This window comes from Cygnus olor, chromosome 1, assembly GCF_009769625.2.
Source record: "Cygnus olor isolate bCygOlo1 chromosome 1, bCygOlo1.pri.v2, whole genome shotgun sequence".
NCBI classification, from domain to species: domain Eukaryota; kingdom Metazoa; phylum Chordata; class Aves; order Anseriformes; family Anatidae; genus Cygnus; species Cygnus olor.
This window is the reverse complement of record NC_049169.1, coordinates 114,712,818-114,740,198: the sequence shown is the minus strand read 5'-3', so window position 1 is coordinate 114,740,198 and position 27,381 is coordinate 114,712,818. Positions and strand designations below refer to the sequence as shown.

Here is a 27,381-nt window from a genome sequence, read left to right as displayed (position 1 = left end):
CATTCCTAAATGTTACACCTCCAAGCTCTCTGGTTAGGTGATTATATAATCCTGCTTCCTGCTTAAAATCTCAAAGTCTGTGTATCCATCCATTCTCTTTATTCATTCACCTGGCAGAGGCTGAGTGAATTGTGACATGGACCACACGAGAAAGTATTTGAATGCTTTCATCACAGAGGGATATTTATCTGTAGCACAATATGACCAGAGAAAGAAAATAGCATCACTACTATTACTGGCAATCTGTATTCAGGAGAAGCTTAACATAATACTTCTCTAAATGGGGTATTGTGGATCAGGACTAAACTGAATTGACACAGCTGTGTGAAATTAGCCTATACAAGTTATGCCGACTCTTGTCAGCAGGGTTCATCCTTAACTTTTAAAGGACCTGAAATGTACCAGAAGAGGTAAAATTCCAAGCATGTTAAGGCTTTGCTGCATGTTGTTAGTGATGAATTGTCTATGACTGACACCTCTCTGCAAGAACCTGGCAGTTCATATAGCTGTGCAGAGCCCGGGTCCATCTATTCAAGTGCTTTTCCTTCAATGGGGTCCATACAAGTGTTCTTAGAAGATGACAAAGACACCAGCAGTAAGAAAAGTATTACTTAAGTAATCTGCTACCAAAATTTGTTTCTGTCCTTCAGTGATTAGAGTTACATCCTGGAATACAGTTATTTACATCTCTTCTAAAAAGATCTTGGTTTATGTGATTAGGCTTCAGGATAGAGGGAACAGATTTACAGCATGTAAGTACTCATCTCTTGCTTTTCTTTCCCTTGGCAGATGGAACTCCCAAAATCATTTCTGCCTTCAGTGAGAAAGTGGTGAGTCCAGGAGAGCCTGTCTCTCTTATGTGCAATGTGAAGGGGACCCCCCTGCCTACCATCACTTGGACACTGGACGAAGATCCCATTGTGAAGGATGGCAGTCATCGTATCAGCCAGATTATCACCTCTGAAGGGAACGTGGTCAGTTACCTGAATATCTCTAACACTCAGGTCCGAGATGGTGGAGTTTATCGCTGTATTGCCAACAACTCTGCTGGAGTCGTCCTGTACCAGGCTCGAATAAACGTAAGAGGTGCTTGTCAAATCAGCTCCTCAAAAAAACACACATAACTCATTGTAGTGGAGAAGAAGATTGTTGCATGTGTTGAAATGAGTCTTGGAATGCCAAAACCAACTGACTGTTTTCCCTCTCCTGTTCCTCCTTCCCCCCCTCTTTTTTTTTTTCCAACCCCACCTTTCTAGCCCCATCTAGAAAGTGTATGATATGGTTAAATGTTGGAAGATCTCATTTGGCTTGTGTTCTATAGTCTATTTTTCCTATATCCATTTTTATTAGTTCACAGTTTCTTTACTTTAGTCCTACTGTGCATGATTTTTTTCTTTTCCTTCCTCCTTTACTTGTCCAACATTCATTGTAATTATTCACGTACACAGTACTTTAGCTTGCATTTCCAGCTCTACATAGCATAATACCCAACCTCATGGTATTATACTTTATATACGTCAAAATAAATGCTAACTTTGTCAGCGTTCTCATGTGTAACAGGGTTTTTGCTTTGTATCAGTGTTAGTATTTCACATTAATTAAATCATCCTCTGCCTTTTAATTTGTAATGCAGCAAAGATTTTATCAGACAAGTGTTGGATAATGCAAATATGTATCTCCACATAATTGGTATGTAAGCTGCAGGGTGAGTTAAAACTAGAGCATATAAAGATTAGGGAAACTGCTTAAGTGGCTCTTAAAAGCAAAAACTGTCAAATACTAAGAAGTGTTGTGTAAGCTGCATTTGTAAATGTTAACAACATTGGTATATTCAGAAATATATACGCCTGTTTCCACAAGCAAATGCACATTTAAATTGTTTTCAAGAGTTCATTTTTACAATTCCAGGGCCAGCAAGTATTCGACCAATGAAAAACATCACAGCAATAGCAGGACGGGACACCTACATCCACTGCCGCGTAATTGGCTACCCATATTACTCCATCAAATGGTACAAGAACTCTAACCTGTTACCCTTTAACCATCGCCAAGTGGCATTTGAGAACAACGGGACACTGAAGCTTTCAGATGTGCAGAAGGAAGTAGATGAGGGTGAATACACATGCAATGTCCTCGTTCAGCCCCAGCTGTCCACCAGCCAGAGTGTTCACGTGACAGTAAAAGGTAAGATTGACTTGGAAAACTACAGTGGAGCTAATGGCTTTTGTGGTTTATAGAAAGACAGAACTGCACACATAGGATTCTCCTGTCAGTTAGATAATGAACTCTTAAACAAAAATCTGAAATTTTTATTTTTATTTTAAATGATGACAGATAATAATCAGACACTGTCTTGTTCTGACTCAATTTTTACCCTCCTTTATTCAGTTTGTGGGGTATATTCCCCTTGCTTTCCAACAGGAAGCCTTACAGAAATACTTTTTCTATGAGCAGTTTTCAATACAATAGACGAATGTTTTGTCACCTAAATTTCACTGGTGACTCTTTCTCTGCTGGATGGCCAAGTCCACATTTTCATTAGCTGGTGGCTTTCTAGCTTTTAACAAATAAGATGAGAATTTTAAAGCATGTCTTTCTACTAATAAGCAGAGACAGGAACTACAAGCATTCACCTTTCTTTATTGTTATTAAGCAAGCCTTTCAGTGTCTGCTGTAGAAAGTTAGCACTATAAACAAATTTGACTTGAAATTCTAACAGGATGCTTAAAATCTATTCAAATAGTCCCAAACAAGGATGTTCAGATGGACCTGAAAGACTTCAGCAATAGACAAGAACAGTTTTTTTTTTTTTTTTTTTAACATTTTGTTCAGGCTATTCTGATCTTGGTGATGTTCAGACCTATTCACAAGGACACAGAAGACACAGAACCTGATTGTAGTAACACCTTGTTTTGAGCAATGGGGCCACTAAACAATGAGCTTCACGTGAGCCTGTAGGAAGAACTGAAATATAATTTTACCATTCTTGAAGTCCTTGGGAACTCAGAAATAGAGGACATAGCTAAAATTACTTTGTTACAGATATCTGATCTTTTAGTTTCTTTCTGTTAGGTTTGTTTAGCCCTTTCTTGCTTTCAGTTTCGAGTGAAGTAATTGCTATTTATTTCAAGAGGTTAGGGGATTAGCCTTAAAACACTAGCAATTTGTTCTCTGAAAGGTGTGGTAACTCATGTACCTGAAACCAACAGGATCACTGGTCACATCCTGTGTCATAAAAAGCTAATGTCACCATTTCTTTTCACATTTGTGGTACTTTGCTTGACATCAAAATAATATTGCAGATCTATTGAAGCAGTTGAAGAAATGAATGCCAAATTAATAACTGTGTTGCTATTGCACTGAAAGCTTACTAGGGTAAATCTGGTGAGGAATGCTACCTCTTAAATGATACATTTCTTCAAGTGATGATCAGAATGAATATAGCCAGACAGAACAATCCATCAGTCTATCCATTCAGCTTGGGCAATTGAGCAGCAAAAGTTGGCTACAGAAAAAGTGTCTTAGGCATTTCAACATGCCCTGGACTTTTTCAAGATATATGATATCATTATCTTTAGTTCAGCTTCTCATATTATCACTCTACTTATTTCTTCTTCAGAGAAACAGAAAGAGGATTATTGCCCATGCACAACAGCATGGGTCCTTTGGGTTGTCCTCATTTCTCCTGCAAGCTTCCTGAGTGACCCCAAACCAGTCATCTGAGGGTTTATTCAAAATAGGTGATACTTAATGGGCTATTTGGTATCTGGTTTCCTCCATGTTCCATTCTGAAGATGTAATTACCAATTTCCTCATGAGTTTTTCTGAGATGATAATCTCTGTGATATCAGAATGTTTCAGAAACAAGTTTTTTCAAAACCCCCAAGGAAGGTGATAAGGACCTCTTTGGCAAATGGCAGTTGAGGCATAGACAAAACTTAAAACTATCCACAATTTTTTGTATATTCAATTTCAGATGCCTACAGCTTGATTTTTTTTTTTCCCCCCAGTTTACATGATGTTATATAGAGTTTATATGTTCAATGCACTGCTTTCATCAAAATAAGAGTTCTTTGTCTTTAATACATTCCATTATACAGCTTGGCAACCTGATGGGAAAGATAGATTTAAGTCATTTAATTAGCACCATCTGAGAGATCTGTTGCAAAGGTGGATTCAGATTTTGGCTCTACAGGGTAGCGCTTATCTCTATTACACATACAACTGGCCATTCTTGTCTGCAATCCCCTGCCTCATTTACTGCCTACTTACCAAATTCTCCAGTACATGAGGCATCCTTATTCTGTCTTGAATGAGGATTTGTCAAAAGCACCGTCCAAACAAAGATATGCAACAGCATGAGCATGTAATTAAATACAAGAGGGCTGTCCATTCTGTATGGTATTTTGAGATTTATAAATATCTAAATGAAAGCAAAATCTTGAGGACATTCTTTGCAAATCACTGTAAGATCTCAGAACAGAAAGTTTCTTGGCATTAACTTCAGAATGAAATCCTGACTGCCAGAGAACCTAAGAGTGGGATTTACAGAGCCTTGCTCTGCACCTGGGAGGCTGTCAGGAAGCCAAAATCTTTGAGCTGGGCATCTATGTGTTATTCAGCCCTGAGCCAGCTACTTTTTTGTGTTACTCATTAGAAGAATCAATTAGACACTACATTAAATCACTTGCTACGTTTTTAGGAAGAGCTGGTACCCACGTCCTCAGAGCCACTTTCCCAAGTGGTCTGCTGACTCCAAATGGCTGGCCCAGAGAGATGTGGCATGCCACCCCTCCCACCCCCAGCCCCTTGCCTGTCCATTGTCTAAGCCCCAGAATCTGGATCTGGGAAGCTAGCAGCCTTGTAAGCTGGCTGCTGGAAGCTGAGTGGATAAACTGGCAGGAAAATAAGCAGGTTTCTGTTTGGCAGACACAGCACTGTTGGAACCGTTCCTGAGTCCTAACAGAGCTTTTTGGAAATCAAGCCATCTTGGCAATTTCTTTTTTTCATTTAGACAAATGAATTGGCCAGTTCTGAGTTCTGACAACAGCCATGAAATCTACCCACGCTGTAATCCGTACGTAATGGGGAAGCTATGGCTCTACTTGCATACTTAATTTCTGATATTTTATACCTTTTGAGTGCTTTCATTTTCAACTGTAATAATCTTTCAACATGTTTTGTTCTGGCCTGTGTTAAATGCAATTTCCTTCTAGCTTTTGTTGTAGAGTAAACTAAGTGCCCTCTTCTTCCCCTCCTGCAAAATGGAAACAGCATTTATGACATCCTCAGAAGTAATCATCAAGATTAACCTTGCTAAGGACACTGTGCAGGTCCTTGCCAAGAACAGAATTATTCCTAGCAGCACTAGTTTCTTAGTCCTTATTTCACCCAGCTCTAGTGGTTTGCCTGTGAGGTTCTTATGCTTCTGCTGGCAGAAGAGGACTATTACAGGATGATATCTTAGATACAGAAGAAGAATATTTTGTAGAAGAGGTAGACTTTTGTGTTCATTCCTCCTAAGTATGACCTGTTCTCCTCCATCTTCTCCTGCTCATTCTTGCCCTAGTCCTGTCTACACTCCATGCCTTTCACACCTCCGTCTTTATTTTCCTGGGGCCTTGTTCTCATGACTCAGAGCTAGTCTTCCCCTCAGAATTCCCAGCCATCCTCCCAGTCTCCATTTACACTCCAAACCTTCTGCCAGTCTTCATTTTCTCCATTTCCACTGTTTTTCAATCTGTCTCTCCTTCATGTGGGTCTTCACTCTCTGTCAGTGCTGTATCCCACCCCACTATTTTCTTGTTTCAGTCTGACATCCCCAGCTGTTTTCCCAACTACTCTTTAGCTGCCTCCATCACCTGCAATCCCACTGTAAGCCTGATCCTGACTTCTGACTTTCTCCCACTGCTCTTAAATCCAGTTCTGCAATTCCCTTTTTTTGTCCTGGGCACCATTTTGAGTTTCTGCTCTATCTCTCATTGCTGCTGTCTGCATGTCCAGCAACAGAGACTGGCTTCCAACACTCATCTGGGCCCCAGGTTTCCTCTCTTTCTCTGTGCATTCAGATTACTTTCTTGTCCATGCTTCCTGGGCCTAGTATGGGCAGCTGTACAAGCACTAGAGAGGGAATTCTGTTTGCCTTGATTTCTGAGGTCTCACCAGACTATACCTGTGCATGTGGCTGTAACTAACTTAGCCACTGAGGGTAGTTCTAGGATGTGTTCAGAGTCAATGATGGAAGCTCTTAGTTGTTCATTACTGGAAAATCACTTCTGAGGATGTAATAACCGCTGTTTGTCTATTTATACAACTGTTTGTGCTCAGACTACAAAATTTGGGCACCCTTTTGATGACTTTTCATAGGAACAGCAAGAACATCTGTGATAGTGCTGTCACCTGCTGAGGTTGAAAGCCATGGGGCAGGTTGGACTGCTCAAATTCTCATAATGGCTTTTTATTTTTTGCTTTTATGGTAGGATCAAAATATCATCCCTGTTTTTCCACCCTCTTCCCTTATTCTTGGAAGTGGCCAAACAGTTGTAGCTGCAACTTTCCAGCTGAAATGAGTGAGCCTGAGGCAGACACCTGGCCTGGAAAATTACTATCCAAACAAAAGTCAAACAGCAAGCAATTGAAAGTAGTCTTATAATGGGAAGTGTTGGCAAACAAAATAAAAGCTTATATTACCCACCCCATCTGTAACTTTCATATTTGCACTGAAAAACAACCCTTCAATTGGCAAGGTGGTAAAATAATATTAGCAATATCTCTTCTGCAGCATTTTAGTGGATCTGGAAGCATTTTAAAAGCAGGAATGTCATTATCTCCATTTTTTTTTATTATGAAATTTATAGTAACAGTTTTCTCCGCTACAGTAGAAGCTATCAGTATTAAGTGATGATTTTCTTTTCATCAGTCTCATGGGACACACTTCTCATGTAAACAGCCTGCTGCTATTCACACTTCTCAGACAGAAATTAATTGAAAAAGAAGCCCCTGAGAGGAAGGGTGCAGCATCCAAAAAAAAAAAAAAAGTGGTGTCCAAAAGTGCTGTTTCTGATCTGGTAAAGTTTATATATCCCATTGATTTAGAAGGCTTCTCATTACCTGGTGCTGAAGTGATAGCACTTCACCTGTTGTGAACTGCATAAAATAATTGTACCAGTCTGTTTCTTTTTAGAAAACATGCAAACTGAACAGGGGCTGTTCCTGAAAAACTCCATGTTCCAACTGTTTGAATAGATCCTCCTCATCTTTCCTGGGAAGGATTCAGCCTTTTCTAATATACAAAATTATATATTTGTGGCGGTTCAACCCAGCAGGCAGTTAAGCACCACGCAGCCGTTTGTTCCAGCTGCCTCTCCCCCCCCCCCCCTCCCCCAGTGGGATGGGGAGGGGAGTTAGGAAAAAATAAAAAAAGTAAAAGATTGCAGGTTGAGATAAAAATAGTTTAATAGGACAGAAAAGGAAGAGAAATAATAATAATAATGATAATAGTAATAATATGTGTGAAGCAAGTGATGTACAATCTTCAGCTGTAGAAGAAGCTGAAAAGTCCTTGAGTTAGTGTAAGCACTGCTCAACAACAATTAAAAAATCAGGATGTTATCTACATAGTTTTCATCCTAAACCCCATACAAAGCACCATACCAGCTACTATGAGAAAAATCAACTCTATTCTAGCTGAAACCAGGATAATATTTATATAATACATATTATAATATTATATATGTTATATATATATTATACATATAATTTATATATAATTATATAGAGATTGTTGATGGATTTGCATTGCAGATCAGTTCAGGGAGGGCTATTCTGGACAGTGAGATGGACAGGCATAGTCTGGCAGACAAAGAATGGAAAAACCTTTGAGGGGAGGATCTTTCAAGGGTCCTTTGGACCATGGTGCACGCTGTCGTCAAACAGTTTGCTAATTTATTTATGCTCCTTTCAATCTATAGTGTGGATTACAGCATGTGTGAATTCTGTTTCCTGCATATATATGCAGGACATAACTTTTCATATGTCCTTTTGACTGAAAGTTTCTGATAGTTTGAATGAGAATAAACTTCTGGCTTTGATGTCCTTCAGAAACTTCTTTCACTATAACAGGTCCTGCATTTCTTTCTCTCACTCTCCCATGCAATATTTTTTGGATCGCTCCAAGCTTGTTCCAACTCCTTCAGGAAGAAATATTCAGATCTCCTGAAGTCACTGGAGTTGTCATATGCAGGAATCACAAAAGGTCCGTGTGATGAGAATGGATGTCCAGTTGTGCAAATGATCCTGCAGAAATCCACTTAATAGTCATTTTTAGGTAAAAAATATGAAATGAGTCTTAATACTTGAATAGCAGTTCAAGAAGATCTGTATATTTACACTTGGGTCTTTCAAAAGCTAGCACTCCTCTCTTACAATGCAGCTTTGTTTAGTTTGGGTTTGGAAGAAAGCATGTTCTTGCATTTTTGCATTCAATTATATTTGAAATACTTTTATATATATTTGTTAGAATTGTTCTTAAAATGTTAATGACTGTTTTGTCAAGTTAGTTTGTGCTATTAGCAGTATATGTAAATCCATATAGTAAGTACATAGTAAGTAAGTAGAAAGCATGAGTGTGCATGCACACGATAGAGCAGGTATGGAATATGCTACCTTAACTTCAAGTCAGTGTATAGTGCATAGCAGGAGATGATGGGGAAGGGTGTGTGTGTGGGGTGAAATGGAGGACATCAACACTGACATAACAGAAGGGCAGAAAGCTACAAAATCAGCTGCTTATGTACAGTCATGGAATAGTGATGAAGAGGAAGCTAGTGTGAAACCAGTCAAACTACTTACAGGAATAATTTTCAGAGCAAGAGGTCCTTCTGTTGAAGTCCTTTCTCATCTAAATCTGGAACTTTTGGATCTTGTGATTTAGTTGGGTTCAATTTTCACAGCACTACCTGAGGACAGAGATCACTTTAGATCACGTAGGGGCTAAACAAGGGCAATAGCTCAGGACCAGGTTCCAAAAGCATACAAAAAGTAATGTACCAGGTAAGTGCTTCTGGATGTACAACCTACAAGAGAGGCCTTTTATCACATGGCACTTTAACAATGAAGATAACAGCTTTTCTGTTAATATGCTCTCACAGCTGTTAACTTATCTTTACATCAGGAAAGTTTTCTCTTTAAAAAAACATAAGCAAATTCATCCCCTTGGGCAGGGAACTGAGCTTCTCCCCATCCTAGATTTTCAGGGTGGTTTCTATGATAAGGGCATGCTTCCTTACCCTCACAATGGAGGCTGAAAGGAGGTGGTTTGATAGATGGATGAAAACTGACATAGAAGCACTCTTGGCTTCTATGCAACATTTTAATTCCTCTCTTATTTTGGAGGAGCCTGTCACTACCGGTGTTTTATTGCAGGAAGGGGGAGTGGGGGCTGAGGCTGGGAAACGTGCACCACAGCATTTCCTCAGCCACACTCTGTAGTGGTAAGATTTTGAAAACCTTTGAATAATGGGTTAATTCTGGTAACTAATGAGCCTACAAGTGTATGGAAATGTTGTGCAACAGCAGAGGCATTATGGAGACTAGTTTGGTTCTTTTCTTTTCAATGCATACAGTTAAAAAGGCCTAATAATATAATGGTGTTCCCCCTTTTCAAGACAGGATCCACTAGCACTCAACAAGAGAGCAGCCCTGATGTGCCCTACTGATAGGCTTAATACATAAAAGAGAGAAGCAGGAAAATGCAGTGCTTCAGTAGCTGTGTGCAATTGCTCAGCTGTCACCCACAAGGGATGGCGGTGCTTAGGAGAAACAAGTGATGGCTGATAAAACTTAAATATGACTAGACTGTGGCTAGAGTCTGTGCAAAGACAAAACAGTTTTGATTCTTGCAATCCCAGTGCATGAAATCTGCATTCACATAGTTGCTTTAGAAGGTTATATAGTTTGGTGGCTATTACTTTGCATCAGCCAATGGACCTGTGTTCCGTATATTCATTGCGAAGGGTACTTCATAGTGTGAGCACAGCTCCTTCAACAGTGTTGTTACAGGAAAATCCGTTAGGGAGCACTTTCTAATGATAAACAAGAGAATGACTTTTATCTTACTATTTTACTGCTGCAGGAGAGCAACACTGTTTTCACAAGGCTGCTACAGGAGACAGGGTATCTGCAGGATACTCTGTTTTAGTGAATCAACTCAGCAGATCCTTCCAACATAATTCCCCTGGAACAGAGGGCAAGAAATTAAGGATGTTCCTCTGCTAATGGAGAGCAGCATGGAAGCTCTCCTTTAAAGTAACCTCCCAGAGGTAGAGAAGACCTTGCTAGGTCACAATAACATAATTTAAATTTTCCTGCATTAGCACTAATGAGTCTGGCCCATGATCCTCTTCTTAAATAGACACTTAATTCAAGCACTCATCAATAAAGTATTCCCAAGTCATTGTACTTCATTGCATGGAGAAGAAATTTTCACTCTTTTGCTTGTTGTGAGTAAAGGAGGAAGCTTCTCTTCCATATACACATGCACACACAACCTTCTCTCTATGTAGTTAATATGTAACGTGTTATATATAATAGCACAATTTACTGAACAAAAACAAATACAAGCTCAGAAATATGGTCAAACAGAATCTATACATAGAGTAAGAAAAATATTTCAATGCACTTTAAAGTATTTAAAACACATTTTAAATACGTCTACCATATGGGAACTTTTCTCTCAGATTTAAAGTTGTATACCTCCCTCTCTCTCTTTTTTTTTTTTAAAGTGCTGTTTGTCAATGATAATGCTTTATTTTCCAAAAAATCTCAAAACATGATTGTTAATCAAGCAGAATATTCTCTTCTGTTAGGAGTATATGTTAGCATTTTACTTCAGAAATATATACAAGGAAAACCTTGTATTTCAGAAGTGATTTGCCTGACTTTGTCTGTGTTTTATTCTCTTCCTAAGCTTTTAATAAGTGATATTTGGTGATTTTTGCCTTCTGCAAACTAGCAGGAAGATAATTTATCTGCTGTGTTAGGACATCAGAAACTCCTTTTACCAGCCCCAACTGATAAATATTGTAGCTGAAAAACATTATTGCAAACGTTGAAGTTATCCTTAGACTATCTACTTTTTTTAAGTACTGATTTTACGTTACTCACTGATTTTCAAAACAAGGTCCTTGTCAGGACTGCAAGATGCTGCAGGTTGAATATACATTATATGTTATGAAGCAGAAATAAATGTTGGTTTCCTCTATATCTTAAAACCCTAAGCAGAGGTAAAACGTACTATCTCTAAATATTTTACCCAATTTCTGAAATGCTCTGCAGGCTGCTGCTTAAATTTTAGAGTTGGTAAATGCAGCCTTGCAAATTATTATTTTGTGAGGAATACTTTATTTTAACGTGACCTAATGATCTTGCTCCTAGTTTTTTTTCATCAGGGAGATGAAGGGTGAGGATGCACTGAATAATCCTTGAGCAATATGTTGTCTGACTCCTGATATATTTTGTCCGTGAAAGATCAGTTCAAATCTATTACATGCTCAGCAGAAAATACAGAAGCAATTTACTACTTTGTCCTGAATTTTAGTGTATCTTTTGGTAACGATACATATGAGAAGGATTTGAGCAGAAATGTGCTGGCCAACACAGTCAGTGTAGAGGGCCTGTTTGGCATTTAGCAGATAGCAGCACTCATCAAGGGGAAAGGTTTTATCAAAACCTCCTGACAGTCTCATACTTAAAATTTCTCATTCCCACTTACATTGTAAAATGTGTGTCAAAAATACGGAGAGAAATTTGGTCATTTTCTGTGATGCACAAGGAAACCAAATCTCAATCATTGTGTAAGGCACACCAACAAACAGAAGAGGCAGGCAGACATTTTGTCTCACTGTGTAACACTAGGTCCCAAGAGAAAAAGAAAAAGGTGATGGAAAACCTGTAAGAAGATGTAACACTCTGCATTTGTGTACCTGAGGCCTGATGTCGCCTCTCTGTGACAGACGAGCATGGCTGTAACTTCTCATTAAATTGTAACATGTCTAAGCCAAAAGCAGCAGATTTATCATCTTATTTATCTCCCTCTTGCACCGTGATGCTCATGTACACTTGTATAAGCCATTGAATAACGTTTTTGTCCTTCAGGGAGTTTGGTATCACTTCTTTAATAATAATCTTTCTTACTCCTAATGGAAGAGCAGCCACAATGTAATGGTCAGAAGTACCTGTCCCTGTATCCCAGAAGAAGGAGACTGGCAGAGGAGTAAAAGTGCTGCTAAGAAAGTCAATGGGCTGGCATACCTTGCAAATGTTTTGAAGAGCTTTTCTGCTTCTTTTCTACTTCATTTTCAGTGAAAATACAGCTTTAGTTTTGCTAAAGGGAGAAAGGACAAAAGAAACACAAATAGATAAATCCAGCAGCTCCATTTTCTTCTGAAGCTAACTGATATAGAGCAGTATAAATGTTCTGCTGTGGGTGTCCTTTGATCATTCCTGTTAAAGATGTTCAAATGTAGTACAGACTATGTATAAGTAATCTCTCAGGCAAGAACAGGCAAATGCACTCCTATATCTAAGGTACATAACCTCTAAGAGTCTTCTCTTTTGATAAGTGAGTATTTGAGTATTGACTGCAAAGCTGGTTTTATAGTCTTCTTAGGAGTGACTGACAGAAACCCATTTTAGACCAATGCTCTGGTTGTTAGAGTGCTCCCCTGAGACTGGGAGAAGGTTCAAATTTCTTCAGCTGGGTAGGTATTTGATTCCCAATCTGCCTGTTTTGGGGCAAGTGTTTCAACCCAAGCTGGGAGAAAGACACCCCTATTACTTCCTGTTTTGTTTACTGAATCCAAACCATTACTTCCTTTGTTTTTATTTACAGTACCTGAGAACAAATATTTCCTTAAAAGTGAAATTCTTCCCTATAATTCAAAAAAGTGCTTTTGTTTGTGTTTTTGCTTGTGTTTTTTTTTGTTTCTCTTGTTTGTTTTGTGTGTTGGTCTTTTTTGTTTGTTTTTTTCCATCCACAGAATAATAAAGCAGAAATAAATTCAAGCAAAATATGCTTAGCAGGAATTAAATGCCAGCTTGAGATTTTATGTCTTGTACTGGCCCTCTGTTTAGAAATCATATTTTACTGAAGTTCTGACCTACAAATACTGTATGTACCTTTCACTGCACAACTCCACACAGTCTTAGTGAAAACTGTGCCTTGAAACAGTTTGAAAAAAAAAATCTAAGAAGAGTTATAGAAGCTTACACTCCCTTTCATTATGTCTCAGAGACAAAGCTGGAGCCTCTTCCAGGTTTATTGTATGATCCTAAACAAGGTCCTCACACCAAATCCTGAAAGCTGATTAGATCTTTCTGGACTATCAAGGCAATAACACTGGTGAAAGATTTGGAGAGTCATGAGCTGGAAGTGGAATTTTTTGGAGAGGGCTGATTACTCTCTCAGGAATCTGCCAGCAGTTTCTGGTGTCTGTAGAAGCCAGGGATTTCAGTGCTTGTCATCTCTGCTTAATGCATCTGGCCAAGAAAAGAAAACCAATTTCAGAAAGGCATTTGCAAAAGATGTATTTTTTTATGACTATCAAGATATTGTTATTACATATTCATCGCATCCTCACATGCTAAGTATCTGTTCAGTTATGCTATTTTCAGGCATAGGACCATACCTGCAATAGCTCCTCTTTTCTGTTTTGTTTCAGTTCCACCTTTTATTCAGCCTTTTGAGTTCCCAAGGTTCTCCATTGGACAGCGGGTCTTCATTCCCTGTGTGGTGGTCTCTGGAGATCTGCCCATCACCATTACCTGGCAGAAGGATGGCAGGCCCATCCCAGCCCTTGGGGTGACCATTGATAACATCGACTTCACCAGCTCCTTAAGGATCTCTAATCTTTCGCTGATGCACAATGGGAATTACACCTGTATAGCTAGAAATGATGCAGCAGCTGTGGAGCACCAAAGCCAATTAATTGTGAGAGGTAAGTAGATGTAAATAGTTTGAAGGGCACCAATTAAGTGGATTTCATCAGTATTTCATAGTGACATCTGTTTGATAGGAATTATAAAACAGAGGAAAATATGGTAATCCTCTCCTCATAATAGAGAGCACACAGAGCAGTGAAGCATAGAAACTCATAAGGCTTTTCTATCTAAAAGTATTGAGTCTTGAAACTAATCGACAACCCTAAAGTGTACAGGGCAGATGGGGGGCCATAGTAATGACATTCTGAAAAATTTTGACGTGCAAACCAACTCATTGGGTTCAAGAGTTTGTAATGGTATCAAATTCCTCTCTGTTATTTTTCCGGTCTGATTATCCCCATTTTTTGATTTACAACAGCCTCTCCTATAACATTACATCAGTAAAAAAGCAAAACATTGATGTTGACTTCATGGGAAAAGACTCTCCTTTGTTGGTGTGTTGCTGTTCTTTTTCTTATTTGTTTGTTACTCAGTTAGCATGGTCCCTTTGATCATGCTGACTTCATATCATTTTGCTTTGAAATAAATGTTAATATAGAATTTCAGTAAAAAATATTTTACGTGGAAAAGACATTTTAGAAAGATACCTCACCTCCAATATCTTACACCTTTAAAGTCACACCTTAGCCAAGCTCCCTAGAGACTACACCTTGTGATACACTTTCAGACTTACTGTGCAAAGCTTCAGAATAAACAAATTGATTCTTTTTCTTTCTGAAAGTTTTCAAAGCACTTTATTTTTTTTATTTTTTTTTTATTTTTTTTAAGTAAAGCTATTATACTCTTCTCCACCATTTCTTTCTTGCTACCAAACTATTGATAGCAAGAGGGCGCATAAAGTAATACTACAAGTAACCCTGGTTATTTGTGTTGAAGAACACTACATCTTATGAGTTTTACCAAGATAATTCTTACAAGCACTTAGGACTTTTTTTTTGCCATCTTTTCCAGGCCTGTTTTCTCCCTCAAATTCATTTGAAGCTTAAAATGTTAAGCAGCTTTTTTTTTTTTTTTTAAAGTCAAAGCTTCCCATTGTCTGAGTCCCTAATGGACTTAGTTTATACTTACAGAATTTGTATGCTTACTTTTTCTTATGTTATGTTCCCAAAACTCAGCTGCAACTGGGTACATTACTAGTTTTGGTATGAATAATACTTGAACAATTTTTTGTTGTTGTTGTTTTAGTTTCGCTGCTTTTAACCTTTTAAAAGTATTATTCAGTACAGTTGTCTGTTGGTCTTTCCATCTATCTAGTAATTCTTAAATGAAGCAGTTTAATTAACTACATGCATTTGATTATTCTTTTCCTGTGCTGTTCTGTTGGTTTTTAACCCTAGCTATCATTCAAACAGCACAAGAATTTCCTCACCTCTTTTTCTGGAGAAGGGAAAGTTCACAACCTCCTATCATAACAGACAGTGCACTGGCTATGTCTGCTCTACGTAGAAATGCCCATCTAATAACAGCTGAGATAGTATGTGATATGCAGTAACCATACTCACTGCTTGAAATTGTGCGAAAGAATTGTTCTAGCAACTCGGTATGGGTTTCTAATCTAAGATTATTCTACCATAGGTAGGATAGGTTGTAGCACTGAAAACAGCTCTCTGGAAACACTGTCTGTCCTATTTTCCTTACCAAGAACCACAAGGCTATAACAGCTCAAGAGATCCCATGTTAGGATTTCTGCTCTGCACCCCAGTGATTGGGGCAAGTCCTGCCTTCCCATAACAGCAGCCCTGCTCTCCCTGCCTTGCCTGAAGTGCAACTTTCCTGTCTCCTGTTGTCTTCTTCTGGCAAGCCCTTGCTTGGCCTGACCTCTGCTCCCCAGACACAACTGCCTCTCACTGTCTTGCTCTCCCCCTGCGTTTATCTGGCATTAACTTAGCTTTCCTTCCCTGTCCAAGTAGTGAGAGTTTTGCTCTCAAACTCCTTTCACATCATTGACACTGATACCTCTGTCCTCCCCACGTGTCACTACCCTAATTGCACCTCTTTTTGTAAGATGACATGGGTTCGGTGCTTGTACCTAAAAGACATCCTATGTGATAGAAGGTAGCTTTTCACTCTGTTTTGCCTAGAGGCTTGGAGGAGCTTTCTGGAGTCCTGGTACTGCCATTTTTTAGGAGGTTATGAGGGCTACTTAATTTTTCCCCTCTTACATATCTTTCTGCCCCAGATAGTGCTCTGTGGCAGCCTCCCTTAAGACCTTCTCTTCTCTCTCTCTCTCTCTCTCTCTCAATTTAAATGGTAATGGCTTAATCACTTTTGCTTATGCATCTGGGATAATAATTCTCACTCAGAGGAGAAGGGGGAAATATAATACAATATCTGACCTGAATTTTCTGCCAAAAGTCTGGACTGACCTCTTTCTCATATTGAACTGCTTCTGCTGTCTCATTCCACATAGGTCAGAAGACAGCAATTAGAGGGTTATTTATGGTCACTACTAGTCTCCGTCCAACCTGACCTATAAACATTTTAATAAGTACTTGATTTTCTGCTGTTTTTTCTCCAAGCTTTCCAATCCATCCTCGTCTGTTTGTTCGTGAGTGCTGTATAACTGAAATATAATATTTTTCTAAATCCACTGTGCAGTTTTTCTCTAAATAAAGGGAGAAGAAATGGGGCTTACATTATTCTTGTTTCTAATCCATGCTGTGTGATGATTTTTCAGCAGTATGGTTTAAACTTCATTGTGTTTTTTTTTTTTTTTTTTTTTGTCAGGGGATGTTCAGGGAGTATCTTATTTATGTGGTTTTTGATATGCAAGTAGACAATGAATGAGAGAAGAAAGTAGAGAGAAATATGACTGTTCACCACAAAGTTCCAGTCATTGTTTTCTTTTTAGAAGTAGATTTAAAAATGATGAATACTAAACATATTTCAAATATATGTGGGAGCCCATATCATTTTACGGTACGTGGAGAGACTTGGAAGTATCCAAATCCAATCCATTTCTAAGATGAATGGAGAAGCCCAGGCCAACTGCTTGTTGTTACATTTTAACCACTAGTGAATACCCAAACTTTTGCAGAATGCATACAGCCACATAAATTCTTCGGGTTTGTAAGCTGAGATTTTTTCCCCTGATATTTTATCTGATAGATCATATGTATGCCCTGTTGTTTAGCATTCATATTTTTCTGTTATTTTTTAAGTCAGCTAAATAGATTTTTTATTTTTCTAAATAGATTCTTCCTACAAATATTTTTCATATGTAAGATGAACGACTGTTTTGCTGGAAGTATAAAATGGCAAAAGATAAACAAGAACCGGTCTCTTAAAATATGTGGACACTGTACAGTGTATCTTCACTGCCATTCCTGTTATTCTGTGCTGAGTAAAAGCAAGCAAACAGTGATGAGAAGTCCTAAAAAATACCTGGCAATCAAGGCTGGATTTTCCCTTCCTTAAATATCAGAGGAGGATGACCAGCTTCTACAGAGCTTCCTCGTAGAGTATCACCTAGTAGATGGAAGACGCCTGCAGAGAGAATAAAGTGAGGGTAGAAAGTTGTTGAGCAGCTGTACAACCCTGGGTAAGAAGCTTTCAGGGCAATCTTGGATCTCTGTCACAGGTTTCTTAGTGAGGAGCTGGAAATGAAACTTAGCCACATTCTCTGGGCATAGATCTGCCAGTACTTCTCCCCTCCACAACTTACCATCTGATTTCAGACAAATCTGAAGAGGAGAAAATACCTCCAGTGGATCTGAAAGCCTAAAACTTAATGAAATTATTAGAAACACCTTTACTAAGTGTGGCGCAGTGTAATACTAGACGCCAGATAATGGTGAGCTCCAGAGAATGGCAAGCTCGGGTGAGCTCCGCTGCAAACACAAGAAATGCTCCAGCTACCCTCTATACTCAACCATGAGATAAAAATCCACCTAAAATCAGGCTTTAGAAAAATCTCAAATAATTTTCTTCAGACAGGATCTTCTGTGAAGCTATTTATTCGCGATTGCAATGGCGGGTGTCCTGTCAATCAGGAGCGCATTTTAGTAAACAAATCAAAACCTTTTATCCCCTATTACCTGACCCCTGATCACCTCCCCTGTTTCCTCACTGGCTGAGTACTACAGGTTCACAAGCTACTCGATGCTCCTCTATACCATATGTACAATTTCTCTTTTTTTCAACCCTTTAATTTCTCCTTTCTTATGTTTTGAGAACTTGTGACCTTTGTTTTACTGTTCTCACACCGCTCATCCTGTTTTTCTCAAGCTTCTACCTTATTTTGGAATAGTGAGGCCTTCTACTGTCCACTTATCTACTTAGCATTTCTCCTTATTATGACTACACAACTACCTTGGAATACAGAAAAGTAATTCTCTACTGCAAAAACACAACTTTGTTTCTCACAATTAGTTCTTATATTTAGGGAATGTCTTGTAAAAGCTCATGAATTAGCCTTTGGGAGAAGTCTACTCTCTTTACTGCATCCAGAGAGTGCAGATAGGCAGCCCAGGTGAGTGAAAACAGAGCTTTCATTCTCATCATCTTGCACCGCACAGGATCCCAACCTGCAATTCTTCTGGAAATTCATTTTTAAAAGTTTGCAAGTTATAAGGGTTTCTCAAAAACTCATAAATCATTATTAATTTGATTATTTTATTTATTGTTGCACTCCTGGTTTGCTAGGCATGCTATTAGCAAAAAGGAAAGAATAGGATTCTGTCATAAAAGGCACTCATGGAAATTAGGAAAATATCTTCCCTGTTAAATACTTACACATTATGCAGAATTAATTAAGGCTTTACTCATTATGCCTGTCTTCTAAAGAGTGATTAAAAATATGTATACAGTTTATCATGTTATTCATTTCTAAAGGGTTTCCTAAAATGAGAATGAAATAATTATAGAAAGAGGTGAAAAATATTTTAATTGATAGCCAAGTAGAAGTTCATAAATGTATTATGATGTATCAGATGCTGCAAGAACAGAGAATTCAATGATAGCAGTGGGTGCATAAATCACGATTTTAAAATTCTTGTTAGTGAACATCATAAGTTAAAATTGAGATAAGGTCTTTAAATACCTAATAACCCCCCTTAATGCATTTAGTACATTAAGTGTAAATGTGTTTTCATTTTGTGCTTGCCAGGAATATCAAATTTTGTTATATAGTTAAGTACCCAATGAGCAGTCCCTGAGCCTTGAATCTTCTATATAGGAAGTGAGTATCAGCCTGCTTTCTGGTGCTTGGAGGTGGTATGATGCAGCAAATGCAGTCTGATGGAAAAGCAAGGGGGAAAGATTTATGGCTGCAGCTAGTGTCAAAACTCATTTACTTTTTTTTGCTGGTGTTTACACTATAGCTCTGAAAATTATTGTTGAATGATTCACTTCCTATCTAATGTTCTCATGAGACAAACCTGATCAACACAAAACCACTAGGCACTGTCTCATTTTGCAAAAGTACATCTTTTTCCTCGAACTGCATAGCAAATGGTTTTACTAAACCAGCTAAATCGACCCCTTAGGTCCAATGACCAAATTTAATAACTGTTCATCTTTGCTAAAGTACAGTGTTTAATGATCTCATTCATTAATACATCAATGGTTGCTTTGGCTGATTAAATTTCTTCCATCATTTTGACAGTATGATCTAAATGTAAAGTACAAATATTCCATGTAAAAATGAAACGTGTTCTAGGCAAATGTCATAGATTATTTCTTAACTTACTCCAGTAGCCCACTGCAGAAGCTCATGTTAAGGGCCTTCAGGATTGCACTGAGTGTAACATACTCATCGCTGTACTTGGGAGCCAGAAGTACCTCCAGAGATTGGAAGTCCAGGAAGATGTGTGTGAGTTTGCCACCTGGTCTCTGCCATGAAGCACAGTCAGAAAGAATTCTGGGATTTACATAAAGCAAAATTAAATTAGGGAATGTTGACAGGCACTCCTAAATTAATTTATATTACTAGATTGTAAAGTCCAAGTGAGCAGCAAGGACATTGGTAAGCAGTATCGTCTTAAGATACCAACTCATATTTTCTCGTCTTATCAGGATTGTTTCACACAAGGAGACAATTTAAACATTTTCCTTCCTTTAAAATGACAATATAACATTCCTGTTATCTTCAACATCCTATTCTGATTTATCTCATTCTTTGTTTTCCCTGTGTAAGATCTTGAGTCTGTTAGTCATAATATTGATGGAAAATACCTTTTTTAGGTCCTTTGAGTTCAGCCATTAAATAGTTTGCATCTGTCAACTTACTGCTCTTACACTAAACAATTCAACAGCTCATTTCTCGTCACAGATCCGTGGGCTGCATTAAATGAGAGAAACTCACAGTTAAAGCAATTTTAAATGCCCTCTTTATGGACTCAGGGGACTGTGCTGCTGAAACAAAGGTGATAATAAAAGCAGAACTCTTCAGTCATATTTGTGAGCTATTTCAGAATATTTCATTTATAAATGGGCAGGGGAGGCTCACACATTTATGACTAGAGAGGAAGAAAACTAATTGTTTTCTTTTCTGTGTTAACTCTACTTAAACACATCAGACAAATGACCTTGGATAAGTTCTTACTAAGTCTTCTTTAAGGGTTAATGAATTCCTCAAAGATAATGAAATACTGAATGTACCTTTATAATTTAAATCTAAGTATCAAAATCTATTTTAAGTAGTTAACTCCGTCATCTTCCAAAATATGCTAGCACATAGCACTGAAGTTATTCATTTGAAAAAATTAAGAAAGAGACTACGAATAGGGAAGAAAAATACAAAGAAAAATACTCCTCTGTTTGTTTCTTAATCATTTCTATATGAAGAAAAATCCCGTGGTTTTACCTAGACAGCAATACAGAAATAATCAAAAAGTCATTGAATACGTAATTTTGTTTTGCTGTTGCATCATTTCTGATTTCTACTTGCAATCACAAAACTAAGTGTTAAGGGTTCATGTCCTCAAAATCAAAACAGCAGTTGGCACTTTTCTAAGTAGTCCTAAAGGAAGGCTGTTTGGATTGTCAAGGAAGTTTCACTGAATGCAAACATTGGTGCTGTTACGAGATGAGGGCATGTTTTTTGCCAAGGTTGAAACCTACTCTGTACATAGGGCGCTATAAGGAAACAGTCTGATTGTTAATTGTGTGCCTGGTTCTGGAACTTATAAGGCAAAATTCAATTTCCACAGTTACCATTCTGATTATCAAATTCTGCATTGAAAGTAACTATTAGAGTTGATAATACCAAGAATATCAGAGCTAAATCTTATGCTTTTTAAGCGAATGTAAATACACTGGGAATACCCAAAATATAACAAAATTAATACGATGAAATCCTAGTTCAGAGCTTGTCATCATTCAAGGTGCAACACATCAAGAATGCCTACAGTCCATGAGTTTGTTAAAGACGTGGAAAGATGCATTGCCATAGAAATGATAGAAATGCTCAAAAAACATTTATCCTTGACATCTATCCATTCTCTCTGTATATGGCAAAAGTGGTTAGACAAATACATTATTGAAAGAGATAATTTTCATGCAAATAGTATTTTAATGGCTGCTTGCCTTTATTCTATAGTACGCAATCTTGCTTAGCTTCTTCAGAGCTTTCTTCATGTGCCTACCCATTTAAGACAATAATGAAATTGTTTCCTGAAAAAAAAATACGTATTTCTTCCCAGTGTCATCCAGAGGAAACAAGGCAATACAAAGAAAATGTTTTTAAAATAAGAAGGGAATAAACCAAAGATGTTTAAAAAATGCAAGTGAGAATTTAAAAAATATTATACTTGTCACACTTTTCAGCAGTAGAGGAGTCCAGTAATTATCAGTCACCCAACAACATCAGTTGTAATCATTCACCTTTAAGACTGATACAACTAAAGCAAATATTTAGGGATAGAGGAGATGGGTAAAAAGTAGTATCTTTCAGTTTGAGAGGAGGCACAGCTTTTAAAGTCATCTTGTGAAGTAAAACCCTAATAGTTACATTAACAATATAAGATGATACCCATCTTTCTTTTGAATAATCTCAGATGAGTAAACTTGAATTTTAATTTCTGAATACTCTTAAGGCCTTGAATTGACCCATTATCCACTGGCTAAAATTCCACTTCAGTTACTTTCTGCCTATGGGAATACTGCACACTTCTATTCACTCCTAGGTGATGCAATGATGGGTAACTAGGTCTGCCAAATCAAGAAGGTAATGGATAAGAAGACCACGGAACTGTCCTTCATCAGGTCCCCTGGTATTGGATATGAGAATTACACAAGGAAGTGTGTGACTTCTCCTTTTGTGTGAATACCTTTGTGTGAATATTTTCACCTGTAACATTTCTGTAACATTCCGTTTGAGGAGGTTGTGAAAGTAATATTTATCAGCAGATTTAAAAGATGATAGGGCAAAACAAAGGTCTTTAAATGTATAGTGGACAGGTATGGGCCTTCTGGTGTTCCTTAGACAGAAACTGTGAATACTGAGGGACTGCAAAGGGAATGGGCTACAGAATATTCCTCACATCCCCTCCCCAAATAGCATGTCCTTTGCTAGAGTCAGCATACAGGCCTAGATGCATGTGCCATGTTTATCATAATGTTGGACTTCATAAACATACAGATGGATTTCTGTGAACATAAGTAGTTTCTCCATACACCTTAAACTACAATATATTATTTACATAATATCTTTTAATCAGTGGGTTTTTTTCCTCCTTTAATATTTATATTTTATTCTCTTTATGGATAAGCAGCTTGTAATTGATTTTTCATGAGCTGCAAATATAAATTTATTTACAGTTCTCCAGGTGAAACAAGCTGATGCCACTGTGCTGAGTAGTACAAAATCAAACATATTTGTACAACTAATTATACTTTTAGCCTGCTTTGGAAAATAAGTACTTGGAACTCCTTTGTGTTTGGTGATAAAATGAACAGAACAGTGAGAACTGAGCCACTGAAGTGAATGTTTTCTATGAGTTTCTAATGAGAACAGGGTAGGTGATTGCCCAGGGCTGCTGCTGTTGGGGTTTCATGCTTGGTGCTTACCAATCATGAATTAACACAACATATGATTTCTGCTTGTCATGGTGGCAGCTGTTCGAAAAGCTGAAATGTTTGACATCAATAAATGAAGCAAAGGTTTCCATTAGAGAAGGAGAAGATCTTTCCTAGTACAAGGGTGGCTCTTGCCTCTGTTGCTGTTGATTCCTTCTGTTCTTGTTGCCATGTTTTTTAAAGTAAGTGGACCTTCTTTGTGCATATTTAGGCAAAAAGCAGCTTTTACTATAGCTCTAGGATTCAACGAGTAAAAAGTCCAGTTAAAGAGATTGTTTCCTCTCTGGAAGAAAGTTTTCATCTTTTAAAAATCACTTGTAGCTCTGAAGGTGGAAAGAAAATTTGAGCGGCGCACTGCATTACGGAGATGCAGGGAGGAAGGCTCAAGACATTTTGAGAAAGGTTCTCTGCACCTGGAGAATGTCTTTAGATACCTCCAAATTTTGGCACTCCTCTGCCATACCCAACATTGACAGATCAAGTTTCTCATTAGGGAAAACTTGGGACTGTCTGGTGTAATAGGATGTGCTATTTGCTTTAATTATGAGAGTGTTTATAATAAAATATTTTTTAAAGTAATTTATTGGTGATTCTGCTGTGTTTCTGCCATACGTTTTTTCTGATGTATAAACAGTACTGTGCTCATGGCCTTTACAAGCAGTTTCAGGGCCCTGAACAAATAGTCACTGTACTGATGATCCCTTTCTACACTGCCTTACACTTCCTCACATTATAGTCCTCTCCCTTACTTCCTTTATTATATCTGGCACCTCTGGGGAGGCAGATGATGGGGCCTGATGGGGATTTGGGAAGATGGGTCAGGCCAAAGCAAGGAGGGATGTCTTGGCTTTCTGTCCTCCTGCACCCAGCTTTCAGACAAACTCAGCCCTGGCTGGACCTGGGAAGCTGTGAAACCATGACCATATGTGTGTCTCCGTGTGCACATGCTGCATTGGCCCTTACACTTAGTTCAAGGAATGAACTATTAGAATTTCTCCATATTGCATTAGATCTCAGTGTGTTACTATACTCAGTTTGAGACAAAAATGTCTCCGTCAGGCTCAGTCACCTGAATACATTTTCTGCGCATTACTCTAAGAAACCATAGAAAGAAGAATTTATGGAATAACAACACAAATAATTTACTTTTTTGGGGGTATTTACATGTTCATCTCTGAACCAAAGAACAGCAGGTCAATGAAAATCTCTGACTTTAACTGGCTTTTTGATACAACCATTAAACACCCTTGTTTTTTAATAACTTTGGTGGTTCTTTGAACATTCTTCACTTTTCAGCTCTTCATTCAAACTTTTGACAAATCTGCAGGTTTTATTGACAAATGACATTTTGTATCTATCCTCTGTGGTAAACTGTAGGTAGGTCTAGCATTGTCACCAGTTGTTTTCTTGCTGAGTGACTGTATTTAGAAAATGTACAGCTTTTCCTTGAGATGAGCAGCTTGGTTTTTCATGTATAGATATATATGTACTTGACTATGGCTGGAAGACTCACACTGGTTTTACGCTCCCCTAGAATAAGTCTAATAATATGTATACTTTGACATACGTCTATTTCTAGTAAAACTTTTCTCTTCAACTTCATGCAAACAAAATGTGTTGAACCTTCCTATGGTTGCTCTTGGAAAGACATGTCCTATCAGAATTTATAGTCCAAACACCCTCATTTGAATATGAAATGATCTGATTGGTTTTATATATTTAAGGTTATTTAGGATATATTTTATTTCTTCTTTTTCTAAAACCTACCAGTTCATTGTTATTAAAAAAAAAAAAAAAAAAAAAGGAAGAAAACTTCAGTTGTTTGACATCTGTCAGACCTCTCCCTTTGTAAACAACCATTTCTTTTCTGACCATGACAGTTAGGTTTATCTGTTAGTCCATTTTGTAATCTCTTCTACAGAGATTTTTATTACTTATTTTTGTACCCTAACAAGATCACTACTTTTGTATTCCTTGGCCAGAAATGCATAGTTTTTGCACAGTAAGTAAACAATTGCATAAAACTTACTTTACTATGTCACCAGATCAAAAAGCTGTTTAAATTTTGCATAAATTCTCACTGCATCTTTTGCTTCCTCCTACAGTGCCCCCTAGGTTTGTGGTTCAACCAAGCGACCAAGATGGGATATATGGAAAAGCTGTAATTCTCAACTGCTCTGCAGAGGGTTATCCTGTTCCTACCATTGTCTGGAAGTACTCAAAAGGTAGGATTCCTCCTGTGATCACTGGGGACAAATTAATTCTGATTTAGCAACAGCTTACTTATCACTAAGCTAGTGGTTTAAAGTTCATGTAGTCAAAAGCTAGCAGGGTGCAATAAGGGAAGTATCAGTTATGTTTATACTGTTCTGTCATTTCCCAAAGCACATCATACTGGCAACTGTCACAGATGCAAGACTGACCTAGATGGACTTTTTGGTCTGCCTTAGAGACTTCCTTGAGCTGTGAATGTGCATGTGTTAGCTATGGCCTCAATGGGAGAGCAATGGAGTGGACAGCTGAAAGAAAAGAGATACTGTTTTAATTGAAACAACCTTAGAACAAGGTTCACTGGAAGCATTTGGCTGACTTTTTTTTTTCCTTCAAAATCCATGATAACATGGCCAATCATATCTTTTTAGCAAAGAAGAGGTCAGGTAGCATTAGCATAAGCAGTAATTCAGTATGCGCTTTACATAATGATTTAACATTTTCTTCTCATGTAACAGAGCATTAGAACTGGCCCCACTTGACCCTAAGTAACCATAGGAAATTGACTGCCTTTTAATTAAAATTTGCTGCCTGTTAGATTTCTTCCTTTTGCCCGTTGCCTTCTAGTTGGTTTTAACAAGAAAACAAACTCTCCAAACTCCATATCCAGTGTACATGAGTTAATTCTCTAATGTATATGTACATCAGATGATATACTTACAAGCACAAAATTAGGTGTCGTTGAGAAGAAATACTTATTTCATGCTCCATGTAAATTTTTGTTTCCGTATGATGTAAGTCTAAATTATATTTGAAGAAATATTTTGAGGAAGAGAAATGTTCACATTAAAACCTATTCTTGCTTTTATTCATACTTTCCGTGTCATGAAAAGAGATGCAGCTCTCCAAATCCCATTGATTGTGGGTTTTTAATTAAGAATATAGGTCACAAAGAAGCAATTCTGTTTTATTTTGTTTGTATGTTGAAGAAGGAAGCCACGTCAAGCTAGCGGAGTTGTAATTAACTATGAAGAGATAAGCAGCCCATTTTAATAAAAGAGAACAGGACAGTGGTTTGATTTTAGTGATACTCTACCACCAAGTAACTATTTTCAATGTTTTTGATTAACAGCTCTGAAGTATTTAAGTCAGAGAAAGTTTTAGAAGATACTTGATGTAGTCATAGCCATCAAATTGCGGTTTAAGTTTTTGGCCAAAATAACTCTGGCTGTAAAGGTCAGTATTTTTTCAGAAGCCTTTATTTTCCTAAAGCATGATAGCAATTTAAATACCAGGTTCAATTCAAGTGCTGTACAAATCTGTAGGCTATGTGGTACTTTTTGTCCTAAAGAGACCCTACTTTATGAGCTGGGTTTATATGAAATTCTGAAGTAATTGCCAAAGTGAGGCCAGCAGGAGTAAAACAATCAGTTCATAGTTCATTTATATGTACCACAATAAAGGACATCTGGACACCTGCAGGCAAGTTAGTGTCATTGGCCTATTGTGTTGGTGAAGAATGGAAAAAGAGAGTTCATTTTTTTGTACGTTGGGATAGATAGATAACAAACTTGCAGTTTCTAAAGAATAAGAATGGAGATCAATACAGACACCATAATCATCAAGAATGTTTTAAGTCCATCAGACTTAAAAAGGTGATGGGTACAAACTGAAACACCAGAGGCTCTGTCTGAACATCAGAAAATACTTTTTTTTACTGTGCAGTTGACAGAGCACTGGCAGAGTTTGCCCAGGGATGTTGTGGAATCTCTTCCTTGGAGATCTTCAAAAGCCACCTGGGCATGGTCCTGGGTAACCTGCTCTGGGTTGCCCTGCTTAAGCAGGGGGTTGGAGCAGGTGACCTCCAGAGCTTCCTACCAACCTCAGCCATTCTGAATTCTGTGATTCATGATTCATGAGCTCTTCCAGGTACATGCATGCAGTTGATGTCATTACTCAGGTCATAAGTTGCTGTCATTACTCAGGACATATTTCAGCTGTAAAAGCAGAAGAGGTATGTGTGAAGAATTAGAAGCCTGTGCAAATTCTTATGCAAAATGTTGCCCAGGTGTGTTTATCCTCAGGACTAACAGCCTTTTCCCTTCTATGAGCACCAAATTTTTCTCAGAACTTTTAATGTGAAGAGACATAAAA

At 37.9% G+C, this 27,381-nt stretch overlaps 1 protein-coding gene across 1 annotated transcript in view; it reads left to right on the top strand.

The window, feature by feature from the left end:
• Nucleotides 1-27,381, top strand: part of DSCAM (DS cell adhesion molecule) — a 475,090-nt gene that overhangs the window by 299,188 nt on the left and 148,521 nt on the right. The window contains 4 exon segments of the mRNA XM_040530051.1: nt 790-1,086; nt 1,909-2,184; nt 13,719-13,994; nt 25,122-25,241. Of these exon segments, the coding sequence (XP_040385985.1) occupies nt 790-1,086; nt 1,909-2,184; nt 13,719-13,994; nt 25,122-25,241 (969 nt within the window).